We start from the raw sequence: 21688 nt of genomic DNA, 5'->3' as shown, positions 1-21688 counted from the left end.
TTATTACTATTATTTCTCTACAGATTTGAATTACAATGTCCTCGAAACAGGATATGTAAACAAAAAAATCGATAAACCATGTTACAAATTTTCAACTTCCACCATAACAATCTTCGATTTTTTTTTACAGAAATCACTCGGAAAGATATATATTTACTATAAAATTAGAAACACCCCATCTCATTTGCCCAAAAATGAATGCCGGGAAAAAATATTTCTTTGAACATCAAATGCGAGAGGTAGAAGAAAAAAAAAATCACCATCTGCGTCGATTGTTTTCATCATTTATAAAGTGTCAATCACCAAATTTTCCAGTTCTTGGTTATTTACATATATTGTAGGCACTATTGTTACTCGATGGTGCTCTTAGTACAGACCTCAGAAGATGGAAGGGCGAGATGGCCTGCAGAAAGAATCACACTTTTAACCCTCATTGGGGATACAGTCCGTAAAATTATATGTATTTTTCTATTAGTTCAGAAAAACCTATTCACAAATGCGGAGAGGTAAAAAAATATTTTTTTTAAATCACCTTACACAAGAATATCACCAATAATATTCCACTCATTTGGCAGACAATGGCTCGCCTCCACTGCAAATCAAGAACAGACTGTGGGAAGGGATATCACATGAGACGAGAACCACTACAACTTAAAAATAGGAGTGAAAACGACTCCAAAAACATCTGAAATAAAATAGGAAAGAGAAAAGAAAATAACCATAGCTAAAATAAAAAATGAAAATACAAAACACAAAAATCAAAGTGCAAGCTAAAGAAAAGGCAATACAGATGTGTAAAAATGAATAGGATTAAAAAACGAACAATTTAAAATACATAGGAATGTGAACAGAAACAAAGGACTTGAAACCCCGTCAGATATTTACCATATAAACCTATATTACGTTCTTGCCACAATCTTGAGGCTTCTAGCTTTCAAATTAAACTTTTAATACCCAGCGTCCTCATAGTCTGCATTTTACACACACACACAATGTGATTTTATAACCCTCTGAGTCCAATAGATATTTACAGTACACACGATAATCACTGAACTACAAGAACCTTCTTGGGCTTCTCACCAGGATATTGCCCATGCGCTCAGCAGCTCACAAGATGGACATTTCTCTTTGCATTAACCCACAATGCCATCTGATAAAAATACAATTAAAATGGCAGATGAGGAAGACGTTAATGTGACTCGTAAAGTAAATGAATCACCCCAGAGTGCAAAGTGAAAGAAAGGGAAAAGACGTGAAATGAGGAGTTTAACAGTAGCAAGTGCTGGGCTTTCAGAAACCACCAAAGTGCTTTTCGAGGAGTTGACTGCCTCAGCCAGTGCTGACAGTAGGCCTCATTGGCAAATTTGATGTTGCTTACGGTGTTTTACTAGCTCCCCTGGCCTCGTAGGCAGCCCGACTAATACAAAAACATTTCACGAGTCACGACCCTCCCAGGGACTGCGAAAAGGGTTTCCCCGTAACTGGATCGGTTTGCCATTAACAAGGCAGAAGCAGAACATCATCGTCATTGTCACTGCGGCCGTCCGCTGTGAGAGGGGGATTCCAAGGTAGGGTCTCCCCTTCTGCCTGCTGGGGTGGATATCCCCGAGCCTCAGCTAGTGGCAGTAACAGGACGTCATCGTCATCGTCATCTGCAGGAGGGGTATGCTGAGTGGGCAGCAGCATTTCTGGGTGCCCAGGACACCTGCGCGACTGCTGTGAGAAGAGGCGGCCTCGCAGCGCTTGGACTACATCGGAGAGGGCAGCACCGAAGTTGGTGAAGGCCACAGTTGGGTACTGTTCAGTGCTTCGAGGGACTGTCATGTCTCGGGGTGTAGCCTGTTCCTGCACAGCTCGAGAATCTGACGCGTCTGCAGATGAAGGCAGAATTTTTGTTGGCAGCGGCGGGGCCTCACTAGGGCTGCCGGTTTCGGGAAGCAAGGGCACTGCTGTACGGGTGGACATGCCATCTCCTGTTTCGACGACGTCTGTGCCAAGTGGTGGCGTCTGCTGCCCAGAGTTGCTATCAGAACCACCAAAGGATGAGGCAACGGCTGACCTGGGCAGGAGGCCCCATCGCCTCAGGCGTCGCAGAACTCGGCGGGCGTGACGTCCACGACGTCGTCTGCGGCCTGGCGCGGCCTGCGACTGGTCCTGTCGTAAAATCTGCAGGAATGCTCTTATATTCCCCAACACGGAATTCTGTGGGAAGACAACAAAAAGGAGATAAATGAAGGAAATCATGCCTCAAATACAGAAAAAAATGTAATCAAAACTTTTCATAATAACATCTTGCCACAGCTCCAACATATCTTCTCTACTTGCAATACTGTATGTTTGAGAAGTCTCCTAAATGACAATCTAGCTGGACCATCTCAATGCGCATCTATGTGATGGAAGTTCATAATTTCTGCAGCATTTTTTTAAATTAAGGATTGGTTTGTAGCTACACATTAGGAATTTTACACTCTTAGATTGCGTCAGTAAGGCACATGTATCCAACGCTTAAATATTGTAAATTGTAGTCACTAACTGACACTGCCCCTTTCAACTTGTTTCCACGAGACCCCCTTGCATGAAAACACTTTGTAACTGTGCAATTGAAAGCAACAGACAACATAATTTACATCTGTAATACTGGGGAATGAAGTATAGGGTAAATTTATAAATTAACATAGCTAGGGACACTGAAAAACAAATCATAGCTCGCTTATCATTTAGTTTCAATCACAAAACGATAGGGCAACTCTCAGCGTTTACCTATTTTTTTTTGCATTTTTTACATTGTGACATGAATATCCGATGCCTGTCAATATATTTAATAAAAATGTCATGCTTGCCAAATATTTTATGCGACTGAGGAAGCTTTTGACTGTAGGTGCAATGTAGAATTGTACACAGTGAACCTTGAGCACACCATGCCTGATAAAAGTGTCACAGGAACGTGCACAGTGACATGCCAACAAGCTGAGGAAAAGTCGTCAAAGAAATTCCTAGAAAAGTAACTTCACAACGCGAAGGCTGTAGATCACAAGGTGCGCCAGGTACCACTAAGCCGACGGGGTGAACTAAAAATTGAACTAGACAAATGGTGTTCTGCCAGAATAATAGAACCCATTGAAGGTCCAGAGTGGTTGGCACCCATTGTTCTGGTGCGTAAGGCGACAAGTCGATAAGACTGTGTGGATTTTAGGGACCTCGATTCTAATATCTGGGTAGATCGCCAACCATTGCCGAACATAAATGAAATGCTATTGACTTTGGGCAACACCAGATACTTTACCTCTTTTGATGTATCGTCAGCTTACCACCAGATTGAGTTAAGTAGAGATTCCAGACACCTGACACCATTTGTTACGCCGGAAGGGGCATTTCGGTATATACGAATGCCGTTCGGGTTAGCTTTGGCATCCGCTGTATTCCAGCGGCTGAAGAATAATCTGTTCAAAGACAAAGGTGTCATGTTCCTCCAAGACAACATCTTAATTTTTGGTGAATCTATGGGAGAACATGACGGCAGGGTAAGGACAGTCCTGGACATCATCAACTGAAGTGGGTTGACTAAGAAAGGAGAAAGTTTACTCAAGAAGGTGTTGATTATTTGAGTCATCATGTATCGTGGAAGGGAATTGAGCCCAAGGTAAAAATCCTTGATGCCATTCAATGTGCAACAAAACCCAAAAATAAGGACCAGTTCCGTTCATTTCTCAGGCTGGTGGAGTACTATTCCAAATTTGTTAGGAATTTTTCTGAGAAAACAAGTGGGTTACGCAAACTCGTGAAAAAAAATATGAAGTAGTTGTGGTATGACGATTGTGACAAGGATTTTTAACTTGGATTCACCCTGGACACTGAATTCCCTTTGGAAGAACACATCAGCAATAAAACAAGAGAGATCATACCATGTTTTCCTCCAGAAGAAAACGGAAGAACAAATAAAACATCTTTAGAGCACTAAACTGTGACCTCAACCAGATAGAGAATTTCTGCTGACATTTGTCTATTAATGAAGCCTAAAAGAAAAAATTGTAGAAAAAAAATGCCAGGTTTTAATTAACTTATGGAAATGAAAATGGTTGACTGATCACAGATAAGCTAGAAAAGTGTTCCATATTTATGCAGTGGAAGAAATGAAGGCAAAGACCGCAAATCTGCAGATGTAGGTCTGAGTATACATGCTGGAAAAGTAATGTCTGACAGAAGCAGAGATAAGCAATCCCTGGTTTCAGTAGGGCTTAATGACAAATTCATGAGGCTTTTGATGTATATGCTTATGTGCCTAAAGCCAATGGAGCTTCTGGAGATAGTCATTAAACCGAGAACAAGCGGTGTGCAACGTTTTGTGTGGCCTGCATGCAGTGGACAGAAATGCATAAATAAACTGCATGAAATGAAATGAAATGAAATGAAATGAATGAAACTTATATAGCGCACGACTTACCCTGGGGCATTTCAGCGCTTGCTTAGGGAACCCGTCCTGGTATTCCCCTGTGAGATAACCCTGGCAGGGTATCCACAAGGTGAAAGCCAGGCATCCCACCGCGAGGGGCCGTTGTGGAGATTAAGCAAGCTATTGCCCAGAGTCGCAGAGTGTGAACCCGTGAGTCGAGGAGGCACCGGAGCGAGAATTAACGAGTCCGTGGAATTTTTGAGCCCAAGACCCGCTGAGGCGGGGAATTGAACCCTGGTCCCGGGCCGAACTCAAGCTCCAGGTCTGCCGCCTCTAACCCCTGAGCCACACTTCTCCATGCCATAGTCTAAACTAGCTGCTTTTAGGGCTTAAGCAATAATATTGCAGTGGGCTATAAGCAGTATTGGAACATTCTAAGATTGCAAAAACAGGAAAAAGTCTGTATAGTCAGCTGAGGAGAAAGAACTAATTTGTGGTGAAATATAAATCCCAAGTTGTGTCTTGGGCAGCCTGACCGAGTGGCGTGCCGAAGGACCCTAATTACAAACCACTAAGACAGGGAAACACAAAACAAAAAATATATCAGTTTTCCCAGAGTTTATTCTAAAGTAATTAATTTGTCTGCATCCAGAATGCACCCACTTGAATACACAAGACACAAATGAAGCTTAAACTGTAGGGAAGAGGTGTACGATAAAGCTTGAACATGCAGAATGAGGTGTTCCCTCGGCCTAACAAGAAATTCTAATCAACAAGACCTTATTCAGTGGCTACATGGAGTGAGAAGAGCAATTGCAAGTCTCCACCCACAAAAGAATCTAGGCTGCTAAGGCCCTGCTCACCACACCAAGCTTCCTAAACCTTGAGAGGAGGGGAGATAGTGTAAAAAGCAGCAGAAAAATATAGGAGGAACATATTCCCTAGTCATCCCAGATCTAATATCATCTAAGATGATATAAGATGATAATATTATCATCTAATATTATTATCATACTATCACCCCCTTCACAGGATGCACCCTCTGCGACACCCCTGAAGCCACGGACCCCAGCCACACGCTTCAACTCGGGCTCCTGAACTGCAGGTCTCTGGTAAAACACTCTCACGAGATAAACCTCCTCACTCAAGCCCTTTTGCTAGACGCCCTATTTTTGACCGAAACATGGCTGACCCCCAGCAATGACTTTGACTTGGTCAATGCAACCCTACCAAATCGGCTGCCTGAACAGACCGGTCGGAAGAGGCGGCGGGCTCGCCATACTCCACAAAGACTGTATCAGCTGTAGAATCGATGGCGGCTCGGTCAAGGACTGTGAAAACTGTAATTTCATCCTTCAGATCTCCCCTACTACCTCACTATCGGGTCTTCTGGTATACCGACCACCAGGCTCGCTAGGAGATTTCTCAAGCACCCTGATGGACCACATCCTCCTAAAAACTACATCAACGCCCAATTTTCTCCTCCTAGGGGACCTGAACCTACACTTCCTAGACCCAGCAGACAACACTGCCGCCAACCTCCTAGCAGACCTTATGTCAGCTGACCTCCTTCTTCTGAACTCGAAAGCCACCCACGAGAAAGGACAGCTCCTAGACCCGGTCTTCACCAATATTAGGAACCTCCAAACCCAAGACCCCACTCCTCTCCCATGGACAGACCATTTATTGATCCCTATGTACTGGCCCCTTCATCCCACCCCGGTTCCCAAACAGAAAACTAGGATACAAACCAGACGATGGCACAAGTTAAGACCAGAGGAATGGGAGGCTAAGCTACGGGAATCCGATGGCCCCCTCCCAACTGATCCAAACAGCGCCGATAGAGAATTCAACAGCTGGCTCACCAACCCCCTAGACAGCCTCATCCCACTAACTAGCTCCCTTAAGCATGTAAAAAGGATAAACCATGCACCTTGGTACACTCCGCCCCTGAACATTCTAAGGAAGGAGTGCAAAAAGACAGAGCGTACATGGAGAAAAAATAAATCGACGTCGGAGAAAGACGCTTATCAAACAGCTATGAAAGCTTACAAACAAGCCCTCCATAACGCTAAAAGCTCCTTCTATGAGGAAAAAATAAAAAACTCCTCTTGCTCGGCCAAAGAGACTTTCTCTATCCTCAAAGAGCTCCTCCATGTCCCAGCCCCCGCGCAGACACCCTTGGACCCCATAGCAGCCGAAGAAAAATGTGTCAACCTGGCCAATTTTTTCGACGAAAAAATAAAAAAAATCCTTTCCTCTCTTCCTGCCACCAATCAGGCCACCTCGGGAAAAGCCAAAGACCCATCCCCTGCATTAGGGAACCCCCCTAATACACCTGATGCACCTCATTTGGCCTCATTCGGACCAGTCACGGAAGAGGAAGTGGCAGCTACTCTAGCATCTACGAAGAGTGGTGCCCCCAGCGATTCTGTTCCCATACGGTTCACTAAAAACATCGCTCGGACCATCACAGCTAGACTTACTGCCCTTATTAACACCTCGTTTATCCAAGGAGAAGTCCCACAAAGCTGGAAGGAGGCCGTCGTCAAAGGACTTCTTAAGAAGCCCTCGCTAGACCCCGCGGACCTATCCAACTACAGACCCATCTCGCTCCTCCCTTGGATAGGTAAGGTCGCGGAGAAGCTGGCAAACAAAAAACTATCTCACTTCTTAGAAGCAAACCATCTCCTGAAAAACTCTCAAACAGGCTTCAGACCAGGTCAGGGCACTGACACCGCCCTCCTGGCTGCTGTAGAGAAAGCTAGAGAAATCATTGACACTGGAGGATCAGTGGCAGTGGTCCTCCTAGACCTAAGTGCGGCATTCGACACGGTCAGCCACCAGGTCCTAACCCAGCGCCTGGATAACACGGGCGTGAAAGACAGTGCGTTGAAATGGCTCACATCCTTTCTCTCCCGACGCTCCTTCCAAGTCTGGGAAGGAGAAAGCCGCTCCCCTTCGATCCCCCTCCGGTGTGGAGTGCCTCAGGGTTCCTCATTGAGCCCCACGCTTTTCAACGTGTATATGGCCCCACTGGAGGAGCTGGTCTCTCCATTCGGAGTCACTATCGACACTCAGCTGGTGGTGACACTCTCACACCCCAAGCTAGAGCCCTCCAATCTTCGAGACTGTCTCTCCAACGTCCATCAATGGATGAGCGACTCTGACCTAAAGCTAAACGGGTCAAAAACGGAGATCCTAATCCTAGGTCACAAAACTCTGAGCCTCCCCTCCAACCTCTGGCCCGCCTGTATGGGTGAACCCCCTACTCCTAAGACAGAGGTTAAGAGTCTGGGAGTATGGCTGGAGACCGACCTCACCTTCAGGACTAAGGCTAGGAAAACTGCCGGCATCTGCTATGGTCTACTTAGATCATGCAGAAAGGTGCTTCCCTTGTTACCATCCCAGTCCCGTCTTTTGCTAATTCAGGGCTTAGTTCTATCCAGGCTGGACTATAGTAATGCCATTTACCTCGGAGCGCCGGAAGCCACCCTTCAAATACTGCAAAAGACCCAAAATGCCGCAGCTCGCCTACTCACAAATACCCCAGCAAGAACATCAGCCAAACCAGCTCTTAAGAAACTTCATTGGCTCCCCGTAAGGGAAAGAGTCGTCTTCAAGGCCCTCTGCCTGGCCCACAAGGCTCTGCACAACGTCGGCCCCCCTATTCTGAGCACTTGGATCATTCCATATATACCGACGAGAGCGCTCCGGTCAGAACAGGGAAACCTCATTGTTGTCCGTAGGGTGAAGAAGGCCCGCACCGGTGGCCGCCGCTTCTCGGTCAACACTGCCAAGAAATGGAACGCCCTCCCTCCGAGCCTCAGAGCTGAACCAAACCTCCTTCGATTCAGGAAATCCCTCAAAACTCTCCTTTTTCCCTAATGCATCTGCAGCTTCTCCTCCCCCCCCCTTAGGAGTCCGAGGTTTCAGCGCTGGGATACTCGAGGGTGACTACGCGCTCTATAAAAACCTAAATAAAATAAATAATAAAATAATAATAATCTAAGGATCCAACTAAGATGGACTATGTTCCATAGAATGGCCGGAAGTCAAATGAGCTGGACAAGGCAAAGTGTTCAACAAAACCGGAGAATTGAGGATTTGATGAGGTAATAGGTTAAAATCCAATTGAGTGGTGCCTGAATAGATATTCAGACAAGTATTCTGGCTGTGTGACATGGATGCGTTGTAATGGAGCCATAATGGAATTCACCTTATAGAAAATCTGCTCGTGGGGGAGGGGGGATTGGGTGGGGTGGCAGCAAAAAAAACTAGACTAATTAGGACTGCAGGTGAACGTGTGTATGTAAGATGCAGACGATGGATCAAACAAGAGGTAATGATCTCAATTTTGGTGAAAAAAACGTGCAAGATAGCTGCATTGATTCTTTGATGGTGTGACTGAAGTGTAATTAGATATATTATAGGGTCAGTCAACTGAAAATCCTTAAATGCTTTTTAGAGGCATTTGATGTGGGACAAATTTCTAATTTGTGCTAGCATTCTTTATTGCTGCTTGATAACAATTCCTATCGGAGCATTACTATGCTCTCATATTACCATTATACTGAACTTATGCCAATCATGTTAGGCCTGTAACACCTTTTTTAAGGTCTCGGCTGTCTAAGCAGCGTGCATGCGCTGCTCTCGTTGTACGAGCTTCTTGGAATCAATACGGATTCCGAAGCTCTCAGAAGCGGAGTTGAAGCCCCGTCCCCATCTTTTTAATTGGGTAGTGTTATCTCCCATGCAAAACGCTGGCTTCTGATTGTAAAGGAGGCTTCTTAGTCCCTCCTTGTTGCCAACTTCTCTACTTTTGGCCCCACCCACCGGGATTAGATCTTTTATCGGCCGCAGTACACACACTCCTTCATTAGTCGGTGTGCACTTTTTTTGTTCACATCCGGATCCCCGTAAGAGTGCCGGCGAAAGATGCTCCGGTGTAGCTTGTCACTACATCAGCAGTGCGTCACTGGAATCCGCGCTGGAGTCAGTGATGGTTTGTTCTAAAGTCAGTGAAAGCAGGACTGTAACCTCGTAGACGACAGGGAAGCAAAGGTGGCCTTTAGTGCCTTGAAGTCCTCACAGTAACAGTGCGCTCATAAGAGCCTTTCCCTATCTAGATAGCACATTGGCTGAGCCTTTCCCTATCTAGATAGCACATTGGCTGAGTTGAACTAGCAAAACTCTGCTTTTGGATCTTCAAATCCGGGTCACTCATTCATTTCAGAACTTCTGTAAAAGCAGATCGTGTGAAATCCAGCCCTACCGGAAGGGTGAAGGCACGGGCCTCATGAGTGGGATTGTGACATTTCATTTAGTGTCTTGAGCAGATAGCTTAGATGCTGGACATGAGTACCTTTGCTTTAGGTAATAGCAGCAAATGGTATGTACAGCGCGTGGCAGCAGCAAACGTGCAGTTTGAAGCTCGATTTAAAAACTTTTTGTTGTTCCTATTTTAAAACACAAAGGTGAAAAGCGGAACCCCTCAGGCACTCGGAGTGCATGTCAAGCAAAACTGTTCCCTCCCATCGACGTCCTCCTAGTGGGCATGCAACACCCTCCCAGTCGCCTCAGTTTGGAAGGTGTGGTCCAGGGTTCAAACGCTGAGGACAGATTGAAGAACTACTTCAGACGGGGTATGTGCATCCCAGAGTGCATTGCGCAGACCCCCCTAAAACATGTACTTGTGTTTCGGGAACGTGATCTTCATTATGCAGGTAGTTTGACTGCGACTGGATAGGGTCTGGGTGTCTGACCCTAACCAGGGCCTTGGGGAGGCCTTGGGCATCGGTTTTGGTACTCACGAGTATTGTTTGATTTGGGATCCACTAGCACTGTGTGCCCATGACTCAGGCTGAAAGAGGACTCTGTGGTCACAGGTCACAATGGGGCCTGTTTCCCCGGGCCCTCTGGTCTGAGTCTGACTCAAGGTAGTGCCGATAGCGTGCACGGCCAGGGTGCCACAACGGGTCCAAGACAGGCTCCTCTCGCGCTGAAACACTGTCTTAAAGTGCACCTTCGGGCCCATTGTGCAGAGATAAACATGGCCCGGCTCCAGCTGGGTAGATAAAGGTGAGCTCAGATACAGCAGAAGAGGCAAGAGAGGGAAATAGTGTTGTGGCAGCTCAGTGGTAAATTCACTGTAGTGAGCCAGGTGCGTGAAAAGCCGCACAATGACCACCGTGGTATTTACAGCTCTGTGGTAACGGCATCACAGGCAGCTCATTGGTAAACGTCCTGAACACTCATTGGTGCAAATGCTGGCTTAAAATTATAGTCACTGAAGACAGGTTGAGGGTAAAGGTACCCTAGAAATAAAGACAGTGAAGATGTGTTCAAAGTAAAGGAAGTTCTGTAGTAAAGTCGGCGAAGACGGATTTAAGGTAGAGTGTCCAACGTGCGGCTCGGTGGGTAATTGCACATTGACACGCTTCCGGTGCTGGGTCACCCCTCTGCCCCCTATCACCCCGTGAGATAAGGTTCTGGTGCTCCACTAAGTCTCTGCATACTCATTTTTGGTTGGTTTACAGAGGTCCACGGACTGCTTGTCAGATGGTACAGAGCAGTTTCGTGATTTTAACCTGTAATATGAAAACTGCGAGACAGAAATGGACACCTCTCGGCACTATGTAACGTGTCTGCCCCTGAGAGCTGTATGGGGCTTGTGCTAGTGTTACCTGCACAGGAGAGAGCTGTTTTGGGCGTACACGCAGTCTGGCACCGTCCCAGGGAGGTAGTGTGGGGATCTGTTCCGATGTTACCTGCCTGGTGAGCGGTATAAGGACTTCCTGCCCATTTTTGGAAGCTGTGCACTATGTCATCGGCTCAGAGAGAGTTATAGGGCTCTGGGTAATATGGAAGCAGCACGGGCCCTATTCTGAATATTATCTGCCCGATGAGCTGTGTAGGGCTTTGGGTCGCAAGTATCCCCTTCAGGGAGCTGTATGGGGCTCTAGGGAGTATGCAGCCTACTCTGAAAGTGTTAAGGGGCTCTAGGCAGTAAGGTAACTGTGGGCTGGGCCGTATGTAACTGGTCAGTGCAGTAGTATGGAGTGTTATACAATGTGTACCCGGCCCGGGCAGCTTGGTGGTATCCAAACATGTGTCAGCCCGTCAACATTCTTAGAAAGACGAGTTACGAAATCCCCCAGCCTGTCTGCTCGTTTGAGCATCTCCCCGTTGGTCATCATCCAGGCTACCCGCCCGTTTTGCTTACTTGACTCTTTGCCATTCTGTCTGCATCCCTCTCCTCCTTGCCTGAATATCCGCGTGCCCGTTCGTTTTTCATGACTGTTTGCTTGCTGTGCCTGTGCGTCTTTCTCAATATCTTTGCTTCTGCTTGCCTCCCTGTTTGGCTTGCCAGCCTGTCAGGCAAGAACGCCAAAAAGGGAGGTGCCTGTTGACCGCTAAACTATCTCTTTGCAAGGTTATCTGTCTTTACACGGCTTCCTGCGTGTCTGAGATTGTGCTCTCACCTTCAGAGTACATTGCTCTAGTACACTTTGGTTACCTGATCAGAAGGCGCCAGTGCGATTAATCATCTGCCTGCCACGCACTGCCTCCGAATCCCTGTTAAGTGTTTTCCACAATACCTCAAAGTGAAAGTGTAAGTGCGCCTTTGAAGTCATTTCACACGCACATAGGGAGCCCCCTATCCCCACCAAATCAGTTCCTCGTGCAGGTCGAGGGCAACACGGCAATGAGAATAGATTCACAATGAACCTTCCCTGACAAGAATACATGGATTGCCAAAGGCAATATTGACCACTCCCCTGCCTCTTCTTTAGGTCCGCGTGTGACCAGAGCCAGTTTTCACCACGCACCCAGTCTGTTGCTATTTGAGCAATCCAGGTCAGTATGGCTCTGAGGAAATATGAATTTTTATGATCAATTGTGTCCCCTATCTTAGACCCCAACGACTCCGTGTACGCGCTACAAGTACATGTATGTTCCCTCCACTTCCAGCTATGAAGACGCAAATACATTTGCGTCCAACGTTAACATGTCCTCTTTCAGATCCACCATGAATGGGTCGAATATTCCGTTCCTAAGTATGCCTTGCCAACGTCTTTATGTGGTGTACTTTACACGTTTTCCAGCTCTGGTGAAGTAGGCCCTGAATTCTGCCATCGAGCCTTTTCCTGCTTTCTGACTCTGAACGCCTCAGCCTGGGCCTGCATCTGTACCCGTGACCTCTGCCTTACTCCCTGCGCGGCAAACGGCGCTTGGCACAGCCTGTTGCCTGCCAAGACTGTATTCAGCCTTCAAGTTATCTGCTCCGCTCCTCGAAAAATACATTCCTGTCTAGTAGTTCAAGTAAACATCCTTCCAGCTGCAGAGCAAAGGGCCCGGCCTCACTGTCTCCGTGCAAGTAATTCATAGCTCCTGTTACCATGGTAGGCCCATGCCCCCTCGCATCTCATGCAGACACGTAGACGCTTATACACGCACTCACAGTCAGTATAGAATAGCCTCTGTCCGAGAGACCTTTCCTTCCAGATAATACAGTTCCTTAAACACGAGATATTAGATATGATTTGGGATTAGGTTGATCTGACATCCCAGACTTCTGTCTCCACATGTAGGGCTAAATGTCAAGTCCCCTTCACCCTCCAGTTACACGTCAATCACACGTCATGCTGCTGCGCGCGCATCTCTGCCATGTATTTCTGCTGACACTGCAGGATTCTCATATGGATCCACCTACTTGTGACATCATGTTAATGACGTTCCTAGTACACGCCTTCATGCACGCCTATTGTAACGCCTTTTCATTACGTATGTGTATTGTTATCTCTCCTCTCAGCTGTTACGCCTTCTGCATATGCCTTTACTGTAATGCATTGACTATATATATGAATGATTGTCAATAAAGTATTGTCTGTCAGTCCCTTCCCGAACCTACGTGGTGACGGAATGGTATGCCACCTTTGGCTCGAGCCAAATACCCATTCCTTTTTAAGGAATAAAACCCCTTTTGAAAACCTCAAATATCACGGATTTTGCCTCTTATTTTTCTGAGTTATTCTTATTGAACGTTACCGCATAAATTAAGCATGGGTAATTAAAATTTACCACATAATTTGGCGCCCGAATAGGGACCCCTCCCCCACCTTACGCGCCGGAGGTGCGTTGCAGGCCTGGCCCCCTGCCACAGCCGGACGGACAACTACGCGTACCCGCAGGATTTCCTGTATCTCCCTCAGGCCAACAGAGGTGACTGAGGCTGCGATCAACACCCAGACGAGGCGGTGAGGAGTGCGGAGGATCCCGACCAGAGCCTAGCTGAGAGAGCAAGATCCGAGGTATACGGAGGCCCACCAGGTTCCGAAGTTCCGAAGTATCTACGTCACGAGTCGAGTCCAGTCCAGTCCAGACCAGTCCAGTCCAGTCCAGAGTTTTCCGAGGCCTTCCATTTCCGTGCATCCCGGTGAGTACCATTGCTGGGGACGCATCTAGACATGCGCATTAATTTGTGCCGGTCAAGACGGGTTTGGGTACACAGACCTGGTCTGCACTGTTTAGCAGTGTATCTGTACTGTTTAGCAGTATATCTGTACTGTTTAGCAGTGCATCTAGTATCATGTAGGTAGCTAGTTTTATTCCAATCATTGTTGTTCGTTTTAAAATGTTTTAATGTGTTTTCAAGATGTTGTGGTATGAGTGATTGTTCGATTTTCATTATTGTGATTATTGTGTTCATTGTGTTCATATCTAAGTAAGGACCAAGTAGCCAGATTTTAAGATGCCGTTATTCTCCAAATTAAGACAGATAAAAACTAGAAAAGGAATACTCGAGGAAGCTGTCCCCATTCCACCTAGGGACACTCCAGGGTACTTTATGTACCACAAACATGGCCTAGATGCCGTTTTATATCTCGATTTATGGGTGGACTACACCAAGGATCTAGCAGAAAATCAGAGATGGCCCGCTGCTGGGACATGGGATGCAGATTGCATCATGAGAGTAGAAGAAGCATTATGGAAAAAGAAAGCCAGACAGTCACAGAAAGATGCCATTGAATTATGGCGTAAAGAATCGCATAGGCGTACAGAAAAAGCACACAGAAAAGAAGAGAAAAGTAGAGAGGATTCAGAAAAGGCCCGAGAAAACGTATTAGTTGAGGAAGGTATCCGAGTAAAAATAGAACAAGTAGACAGACAGCGAAACACCCTTATGAATGGTATGTATCCTCTCTTGGCCGAGGGTTTACCTAAGGCCACCCCGGAAGTACCAAAAGATCTGCCACCTCCATTGCTTCCGACTAAAATGCATCAGAAAACCGCAAAGGACATTTTCCTTTCTTCCTATCTAGACGATGTAGCCCCCGAATATGTTAATGCTGCACCACTACGCACACCTCCTACTGGCGGCGCTCGACCCCGAGATCGTCAGCCCCCACCTCCGCGACAAGCTACTCCTCCTCCCGTTCCTCCCGTTCCAACCCTTCCGGCTGTTCCTCCTGGTCTTCCAGCCATTCTTCCACCTCTTCCTGCACCTATTCCTCCTCCTTTGCACGTAACTAATCCCTTCGGATCCGGCGCCTCAGGGAGCGCATCCGGAGGGGCGACAGGTTTCCAAACCCCAGGTTTCCAGGCAGGTTTCCAAACCCCGCCACCAACAAATCGGTGGACTTATAGAGATCTAGCACAACAACGTACACCTCAAGCAGCCGATTTTGATATATATAAAGAACGTCTTGCAGACTGTAGATATGATCCAGTACCTGGTAAAAAGAATGACGACAGAATGATGCTCGCATCAGTACGATTGCGACGAGTCACAAACATTTTATTGACACTACCTGGAATGGTAGATCATCTAGATAAGATATATCATTTTGTTCAAACAGGGGTAGGCCCTGAAAGTATTAGGGAGGCATTGGCCTACCAGAAAGTTGATACTCAAGGCAAGATATTACGGTTTCTTATAAACTGTCTAATAAGAGAAGTGGATAGGCCGGGTACAAACCCGGACGACATAAAAGCACTCCATAGATGGGGTCAGAATATAGCAGATGGGAATCATGATAAACAGGCTTGTATAGAAAATATGTACCGAAGGATCAGAAATGCAATAATAAAGATGCATGAAAGAAGACAGCCACCACCAGAAATAGATTCAGACAAACTTGAATCCTCAGGGGAGGAGGACGAACCAGAAGAAGCAGCAGGACAATCGCAGTTACCAGTTAGAGAAATGATAGCTTATGTAGGTAAAGGAAGACCCTATAATAATTCAATGCGTCCAGTACGTCCAGAAAGTAAAAGAATTTTTCAGGAAGCCATGTGTAATCCGAGAACTCCTGAACACTTATTCCAAGCCACTGACAACAGACTTCGAGAACGAATGGGGTACCATGTACTCGATTCTATGGACGAACAAGAATTAGCTAGGTCAGCAGTACAATGGGTTTGTAGCTGGTACATACATGATACAACACCTACTCCTATTGTATAGAAGCCAACATTCCGATCCAGGTCCCCTGCCTGATATATTAGCAGAACTGCTCATGAATAAATGGAGAGGTCTAGGTACCGATCTAATTAAAGTAATTCTAGAACATCGGCACAGATATAGTACCTTCCTGTGTCCACAATCTGATTCAGCCCACTCCATGGAAAGAAAAATGTATTACATAGACAGACAGAATCCGTTACGAGAAGTGCACCCAGTTCAGAATGCAGATAGTACGCTTAGACGCGTGTTTGTGTACACGCCCATAACTAAAATAGAACTATTGGAAATGAAAAAATTAGTACCCAGCCATGACAAAGATCCCGCAGGTTTCCACCGTGAAATAAAAGATATGCTACTCATGGGCGATTACACCTATCCAGACCTTATGAAAATATTGAAAGTATTACTGCCTGCTGGTATTTACGAGAAACTCAAAGAAAAAGAATGGGAAGTGGGAAATGCAAAGATTGATTGGACTGCATTAGAAAACGAAGAAAATACTCGAGTTCCAGGCCTAGGGCTTGGAGACAAAGTTAAAGCGTTACCAGGATTGTTAGTACAAGTATTGCCACGTTTATTAAGTACGAAAAAGGAAGATTGGGGTGCAATCTCAGCCTGCAAACAGAAACCCGATGAAGACACTAGTGATTTTTATTCCCGATTTGAAAAATGTTTTGGTATTAATAGCGGCCTGAAAGCAAGTAGCGATTCATATCCACACCTTTTTGTAACAAAATTAGTCGAGAATTCCCTGCCCCAGGTTAAGAACAGAGTACTGAAAGTCGAAAGCACTTGGCAAGCTAATACTCCTTCACAAATGTTACAAATGTTACAGTATCACCAGAATAGAATTAGAGAAGAACAAGAACACGAACAAAGACGTATGAAAGACACGAAAATGAAAATGTTAGTTGCTCAGTCAGTGCCAGCTGACGGTCACAAGAAGGGTGCGACCCAGCCCAGTAATTCGACGGCTCCTGTTAAAGGAGTTTGTAACTATTGTAAACAGCCAGGTCATTATATAAACGATTGTGCAGTTCTGAAACACAATATCTCCACGGGTAAGACCAAGGAGAGACCGCGTCCACCTAGACAAGATCAGGCCCAACAACAAGTACCCCAGAACATACAACATATTCCGCCTATGCCAGCTTCACCACAGACCGTAGCAGTACCACAGCAACAGCCCATTACCGCAACACAAAACACGACACAACAGATGTACCAGTATGCACAAAATGACTACCCCCGATTATCAGCGATACACATGAAACAGCCTAGAGAGGGAGGTTGGCTTGCCTCTTATTGAGGTTCCTGTAGATCAAGAGGGTCCTTATGTACACAGTCAAGTATTAGGGAAAGACAGAAAGTTTCTAATTGACACAGGGGCAAGCAGAACCACGATAAGTCACGATGAGGTTCCAGGGGCACCCCTCTCAGGCTCACAGAATGTTTCCCTTGGATTTTCAGGAAAGCCTATTATTAATGAAGTATCGCAACCCCTTCCTCTTGCAGTTGGTCCTTTGACACGGACTACAGATTTATTGCTTACAAAATCATGCCCAGAAAACTTGCTAGGTATAAAGACACTGAAAGCTCTAGGAGCTATTATATGCTGTTCTCCGGAAGGAGTACGATTATTTTTGAGAGATTTTAAAGGTCACTATGTATTGAGAGACATGGACCACCGGTTACAGAATGTCCCCGCACATTTGTGGGCACAAGGCCCCTCTGATGTAGGTTGTATGCACATTACACCATATCGAGTCACACTCAAAGCAGGAGTGGTATTACCACGAATTCGACAATACAAGTTACCCCCAGATGCTGTAGTGGCTTTACTGAAAATCATTGACGAGCTCATTGCACAAGGAGTGGTCGTGGAAACCGACTCCAATGTATGTAATTCTCCTGTCATTCCAGTTCTTAAACGTACTGATCCAAATGCACCACCTGTTTATCGATTAGTTATTGATCTGCGCGAATTGAATAAATGCATTGTACCACACTATCCCGTGGTTCCAGATATCTCTTCATTACTGACAGTTATTGATTCAGAAGCGACGTTCTTTACTGTAATTGATCTCAAGAACGCCTTCTTTAGCGTCCCAATCGATCCGGAAAGCCAATACTTGTTCAGATTCAGTTTAAATGGACGAAGTTTCAAATTTGCACGCGCACCTCAAGGATTCACAGAAAGCCCCAGCATCTATAGCCAAGCACTGAAAAGACAACTTGACAGTATCCACATGCCTGTTAACACCGCCCTACTTCAGTATGTCGATGATCTGCTAATCACCGCCCGAAGTGAACCCGAATGTGAAAAAGCATCACTGACGGTTCTAAATTTTCTGGCTGACAAGGGGCACAAGGTATCCCCTTCGAAGCTGCAATTCTGTGTTCAGCAAGTTGTGTACCTTGGTCACTTGCTGTCCAAAGTGGGGAGACAGCTCACACCTGTTCGCATCCAGTTAATTGTAAACATGTCACCACCCAAGACACAAAAGGAGGTGCGGGCTTTTATAGGCCTCACTTCGTACTGCAGACAATGGATTCCCCAATATGCATTTCTAGCAAAACCACTCATTCAGTTGACAACACAGGAGGCAGCGACATCGACTGTCCTCCCTTGGACTCAGGAACATACACAAGCTTTTGAAGACTTAAAGAAAGCCTTATGTCAAGCACCTGTTTTAGCGACACCATGTTACAGTAAGCCTTTTACACTTTGTCACAGAACGTGAAGGTACTGCCTTGTCAGTACTCACTCAGGAACAAGCAGGTTCACACAAACCGTGTGCTTACTTTTCTAGCACATTAGATCCAGTAGCCCAGGCTCTGCCTGCGTGCTTGAAATCAGTTGCAGCGACAGCTTTAGCAATCAGACAAAGCGACTCCATAGTATTAGGACATCAATTGACAGTACAAGTTCCACATTCCGTGGAAGTTCTTTTAAATCGTACACAGACCCAACACTTGACTATAGCAAGACTGACAGGTTATGAATTGACATTGTTTCAACCACACATAGAAATCAGACGCTGTAGTACATTAAATCCTGCCACACTTTTGCCATTAAGTGGTGTAGATCCATTGGCACATGATTGTATTGAAGTCATTACTATTACGACGAAACCCAGACAAGACTTGACAGATGTTCCATTACCAGACCCAGACCTGACACTTTATGTGGATGGTTCATGCATGAGAACAGGTACAGGTGAATTAGTGGCCGCCTACGCAGTCACGACAGACACCGAAGTTATTGAAACCAATTGTATTGACACCCTGTCAGCTCAAGCAGCAGAGCTCATCGCTCTGACACAAGCCTGTATTCAAGCCAAGAATAAAAAAGTTAACATATACACTGATTCACGTTATGCATTCGGAGTCGTTCACGACTTTGGAGTCCTCTGGCGAGAGAGAGGTTACTTAACTTCTCACGGTGCCAACATTCAACACGGTCCCCTCATTCAAGCTCTGTTAGATGCAATACATCTACCTACTGCAATATCTATCATGAAGTGTAAGGCACATACAAAAGTCACCGATACTATCTCCCAGGGTAACGACCTGGCAGACCGAACAGCTAAGCAAACTGCCCAGAATCGAACTCATGTAACTGACTTGACAAAGACAATAGTTCCGACACCGACACACTGCATGACAGTCAGGGATCCCGCACATGATGTAATTGACATACAGACACATGCCACACCAGACGAAATCAAGAAGTGGACTGAACTAGGAGGGATCCAAACAGATCAAGGATGGATGGATGACGAAGGGAAAATCTACATGGTTTCTCCCCGACTCTATGGTTCAAGTCATCATTAACACAGTACATAGTCCAGCACACCTAGGAGAAAAAGCCATGCTAGACAGTATTCAACACATATGGTTCAATAAAAACTTACGAGCAGCAGCCAAACAATAAGTGCGTACTTGCATGATTTGTTGTCAGTTCGTTCCAGGTAAAACCATTCGCGTAGAGCGATGTGGATTCCAGCCTCCCGATCACCCTTTTGAAGTCCTCCAGATGGATTATATCCAGATGGAAGGTTGTCGAGGATTCAAGTATGTCCTCGTAGTCGTATGTGCACTTTCCCGATGGACAGAAGCATATCCAGTCCCAGATTACACTGCTCCGACCACTGCCAAGCAGCTGGTTCGCGAATTCTTCCCACGGTATGGTTTGCCCCGTATCGTGTACTCAGATAACGGTCAGCCATTCTCATCCGAGCTTGTGAAACACATCACACTCCTGTTAGGCTATCAGTGGAAATTTCACTGTGTCCGGCATCCCGAGGCAGCAGGTCTCGTGGAGCGTCATAATCAGACTCTGAAAATCCGACTTTCTAAAATCTGCAGAGAGAAAGGCGTTGACTGGATAGTAGCTTTGCCAGTTGCCCTTTTTTATATGAGGATGGTAGCGCATTCTCGAACCGGGCTATCCCCGTATGAGGTGGTCTTTGGTAGGCCACCAAATATGTGGGGGACGCCAATACCTCGTAAAATCACAGATGTTGACTGTATTATGCGGACAGATTACCTTGCCTCCTTGATGTCTGCACTACAATCTTGTCGTTCACAGGTAGCTGCAGCCTTTCCCGACAACACCGATGTGAAGCCCCATGAAGTGGTCCCTGGTGATTTTGTTTTTGTTCGTAATTTCGACCGGAGAAGTCCGCTGGAACCCCGCTGGCAAACCCCGAAATTGGTTCTTCTGACGACGAGGACCGCCGTGAAGGTTGAGGGCAGGAAAGGGTGGCTGCACTCGAGCCACGTTAAGAAGTTTCACGGACTCCCTTCGGACTTGGACTCTAAGCCCTGCCCTCCTCCACAGACTGATTCAAAACTTCCCCTGGTTGAGAAAACCGCCTCCGAGGAATATAGACTGAAACTACGGTCTAGCAAGTCAGACAGTTTAATTGTTTAAGTCCTCCCCTAGGTGAATCGGTTAAATTAGTTTCTGACATGTATCCCCTAGACCGAGATAGAGAGAGAGATAGACAGAGACAACTCAAGAAACGTGCATATTGTAAATCACTTCGTAGTCACTGTATAGTGACATTATTGATTATGTTTTTTCTAAGTCTTCTGATTATTGCTGCCAGCATATTACTGCATATCTACTACCCTATTTTTAAGCGTGCACATTCTGCTTACAACGTCACTGCCGAACATTCTTTTAGCGAATTACCTCCGCATGAATTGTCTTACAGACTTGCGCTGCGCAATAATACATTCATTAGTATGTTACATCACTCCCATCAGACTAACAACGCTACAAATTGTTGGATATGTGGCCGACTCCCTCCCTACCAGAAATACAAGGGAGTTCTGCCCCTCTTCCCATACCCGTTCACTCACAATGGCTCATGTGGTGCATGGTTTAGATTGATTAATTCTTTAGATTCTGATATTGCTGTTTACGAAGGAAATTGGGTTTGGGGAAACCTGAACTTAGTTCTGCTTAAAGCCTGTTACCCTGACAAGAAGGGACTTCCCACTAGGACAGGAACTGATCTAGAAAATGAAGTATATGGATTAGGTAATTATACAATTAACCTCATGATTCTGACTGTTGAATCCGAAGCGGCACCAGTCTTGCCTGCTATGTCAGTATTACCAGTCACAGGTGAATTATGTGTCAGAAAGAATGGTTCAGTACACTTAGGTCATAGTAAATGTACTACTGTGGTCGAATTCAGTGATCAAGGCAAGTCTACATACAGAGCTACTCGTCATTCCTACTTCGTTTGTGGCCATACCGCATACATACGCCTACCTTTAGATTGGGATGGTACCTGTTACATTGCATTCCT

At 45.9% G+C, this 21688-nt stretch overlaps 1 protein-coding gene across 1 annotated transcript in view; it reads right to left on the bottom strand.

Annotated features, from left to right (window-relative positions):
- Positions 1 to 272: 272 nt before the first annotated feature.
- Positions 273 to 21688, bottom strand: part of LRP10 (LDL receptor related protein 10) — a 296483-nt gene continuing 275067 nt past the window's right edge. Inside the window, exon 8 of the mRNA XM_086923655.1 lies at positions 273 to 2202. Within this exon, the coding sequence (XP_086779781.1) occupies positions 1498 to 2202 (705 nt within the window). The 3' untranslated portion in view covers positions 273 to 1497. The remainder of the gene's footprint in view (positions 2203 to 21688) is intronic.

This window comes from Lissotriton vulgaris, chromosome 5 (assembly GCF_964263255.1).
Source record: "Lissotriton vulgaris chromosome 5, aLisVul1.2, whole genome shotgun sequence".
NCBI classification, from domain to species: domain Eukaryota; kingdom Metazoa; phylum Chordata; class Amphibia; order Caudata; family Salamandridae; genus Lissotriton; species Lissotriton vulgaris.
Note: the sequence above shows the minus strand (reverse complement) of the source record. Positions and strands in the feature narration are given on the sequence as shown.